At 38.6% G+C, this 2,993-nt stretch overlaps 1 protein-coding gene across 1 annotated transcript; it reads left to right on the top strand.

The window, feature by feature from the left end:
- The first annotated feature begins 780 nt into the window (after positions 1-780).
- STMP1 (short transmembrane mitochondrial protein 1) lies at positions 781-1,104 on the top strand. The gene has a single exon (XM_003935149.4). The coding sequence runs from the start codon at positions 866-868 to the stop codon at positions 1,007-1,009; it is 144 nt and encodes a 47-aa protein (XP_003935198.1). The 5' UTR covers positions 781-865; the 3' UTR covers positions 1,010-1,104.
- Positions 1,105-2,993: the final 1,889 nt, after the last annotated feature.

Genomic DNA, 2,993 nt, shown 5'->3' with positions numbered 1-2,993 from the left:
TAGATTCACAATTCCCAAATTGTGACCAAGGTGCCATGGGGTGCTACAGTGAACACACAAGGGTGTTGCAGGACATTTTAAAATTTAAAGGGAAATAGAATGATAACTTGATGTTTTTCAGACACCAGGCAAAAGAACAGCTTGCAGTAGTTTACATTAGCTCACATTACATGTCTTTTGATGCATCTCTTTGTAAAGCTGGGTTTTTGGCCATTGCTATGATAAAAAAGCAAGTACTACGTGGAAATCAGTGTAGAATGAGAAAGAAGTATGTGCAATTTAATTCCAAGGTTTGAGCTGTGAGTGCTGAATAGGGGTACATATCTCATTAGGAAGTAATTGTGGCTGTTTAGAAATTAAGTAAAAATATTATTTGCTTTTAATTTATGTGTGTGTGTGTGTGCGTGTTTGTGTGTAAAACCACCTATTGAGTTATTAGAACCCAAATATTTACTGTTTGGACCTAACTACTTAATAAATGAGACTGTTAGTTATTTCTTTTGGCCTAGAGGCACTATGAAAAATTACTAAGACATTTATAGTGGTATGACCTGGGAAAGTTTGGGCAGCTTTGGTCTAGATAATCTTTAAGATTTTCCCAAATTGCCTTATTTTATAGCAGCTTCCACCTACAGAACTATCCCTAGAAAATGATTAACAGGGTGATACCTGTTAAGATGTTGCAGGAAAGAGAAAGTTAGAATATGAGTCAGAGTAGTCTGGGCTGTAGTTCACACCTAAGAGTAAGAACAGTCGCGGGGTGGGGGGGGGGGGGTTCCGCCCCCGCGCATGGGGAGGCAGGCTCGGACCGGCCAGCGGAGCTGCAGCCGCCCTTCGCACCCTCTTCGCCCTCCCCACCGACATCATGCTTCAGTTCCTGCTTGGATTTACACTGGGCAACGTGGTTGGAATGTATCTGGCTCAGAACTATGATATACCAAACCTGGCTAAAAAACTTGAAGATATTAAAAAGGACTTGGATGCCAAGAAGAAACCTCCTAGTTCATGAGGCTGCCTCCAGCACTGCCTTCGGGATACACTGATGCTACTGCTCTTGAGGGCCTCCTTTACCATCTGAACCAAAAGCCTTTGTTTTCATCTTCAGCCTCAGTGCTCCCCTTCTTTGCTAGACCCTGTGTTTCTTGCAAGCAAAATGGGGCCCCAATTTGAGAACTACCCTACATTTCCAACATACTCACCTCTTCCCTTATTCACTTTCCAACTGCACGGGAGGTCCTAAGACTGGAATTATGGTGCTAGATTAGTAAACATGACATTTAATGAGTAGAAAAAAAAAGAAGAGTAAGAACAGTCTAGTTCTGACAACTTTTACACAGGAATGCATGGAAAGTCTGTTTCTAGACCACTGTTTGATCACAGTGTGGATCATCTTAGGGGAGTATGTGCCCCAAAGATTTTCCTTCCTATTTTCAAATTTAGAATTAGGTTACGAACTATTAAGAATATCTCCCTCTTGCTGAGAGTGTTCTTGCTAGGTCACAAGATAGATTTTCAGACAAGGGGTTGTTCCTGGCAAGTTAAACTGGAACTTGGAATACATTTTCATGGAGAACAATGTTATGAATATTTTATGTAGTTCAATCAGTCCAATTTATCGCATTTATCAAATGTTCAAGAATATATTTATGACATTTAGATTTTTGGCTTTGTATGGATGAAACATCCAAATGACTTAACAAAATCTTTCCCTGGAAATGCTTGTTAAACAAACTCATTGCACCATTAGAAGCTTTCTTAGAGTACCTTTTCCAAACTATTAACTTTATAAAAGAGGCCAGATTCCCCAGAGCAAACAACCAACTAGAACTCTGGAAAAACCAAACAAACTTTAATGTTCAGGTATGTTGACTGATTACAGAAAGAAAATTGTGTTTACATCAAGAAAGCTTTGAATGGTTTAATGAAAATAGTAATAATAATGAGTTGCTTACTTGCTGTGGGCTTAAGAAGCATTCCTTTTAATTGGTTCTTAATCGCATAGGAACTCATTCTGAATGCAGAAACCACTCTCATGTATACGGCAGTTTAGTCAATGACAAAACAAGAAAATTAGCTGTCCTTTCTCTAGATTATACAAATAATGCAAGCAGACTTGGATGTACAACCCTAAATAGACACAAATGCAGTACAAATATTTTCAACATGACCATTGTGCTGTTTCTGATTATGGGTTGGAATCTTGGATGTCATAAATGAAGCTTATCTTTTCTCAACTGAATCAATGTGGCTAAGAATAAACATAAAGATGGTTCATATGATGAATCCTAGGTTTCTCATTTAAAATTATTTAGTTCTTTTCCTGAGATGTTTATTTTTCTTTTCTTTTTTAAATTATTATTTTTTTTTTTTTGAGACAAAAATCTAACTCTGTCACCTGGCTGGAGTGCAGTGGCTTAATCTCAGCTCACTGCAACCTCTGCCTCCCAGGTTCAAATGATTCTTCTGCCTCAACCTCCCAAGTAGCTGGGACTATAGGTGCATGCCACCATGTCCAGCTAATTTTTGTATTTTTAGTAGAGATGGTGTTCATCTTGTTGGCCAGGATGTTCTCGATCTCTTAACCTTGTGATCTGCCAGCCTCAGCCTCTCAAAGTGCTGGGATTACAGGTGTGGGCCACCACACCCGGCCTATTTTTTTTGTACTTAAAATAAACCTGGTACTTTCTTATACTAAAGAGAAAGATATGAAAGTTTAACTGACATATCTATAAATATCTTATTACATGTGCAATATATTTGCATACCCTACATTGAATCAACGTTTTTTTAAGGAGAAACATTGTGTTGCAGTCAAAATAAAAAGCAGTGAATTTGGAGGATCAGCTCTTTGTAGTCTATTCTGCTACATACTAGCGGTAATCTTTGTCAAGTCATTTAACTTTTCTGTGCCTGTTTCCTTATCCGTAAGCATTAAAAATGATTTCGAGGGCCAGACGCGGTGGCTCATGCCTGTAATCCCAGCACTTTGGGAG

This window comes from Saimiri boliviensis, chromosome 10 (assembly GCF_048565385.1).
Source record: "Saimiri boliviensis isolate mSaiBol1 chromosome 10, mSaiBol1.pri, whole genome shotgun sequence".
In the NCBI taxonomy this organism is placed as follows: domain Eukaryota; kingdom Metazoa; phylum Chordata; class Mammalia; order Primates; family Cebidae; genus Saimiri; species Saimiri boliviensis.
Note: the sequence above shows the minus strand (reverse complement) of the source record. Positions and strands in the feature narration are given on the sequence as shown.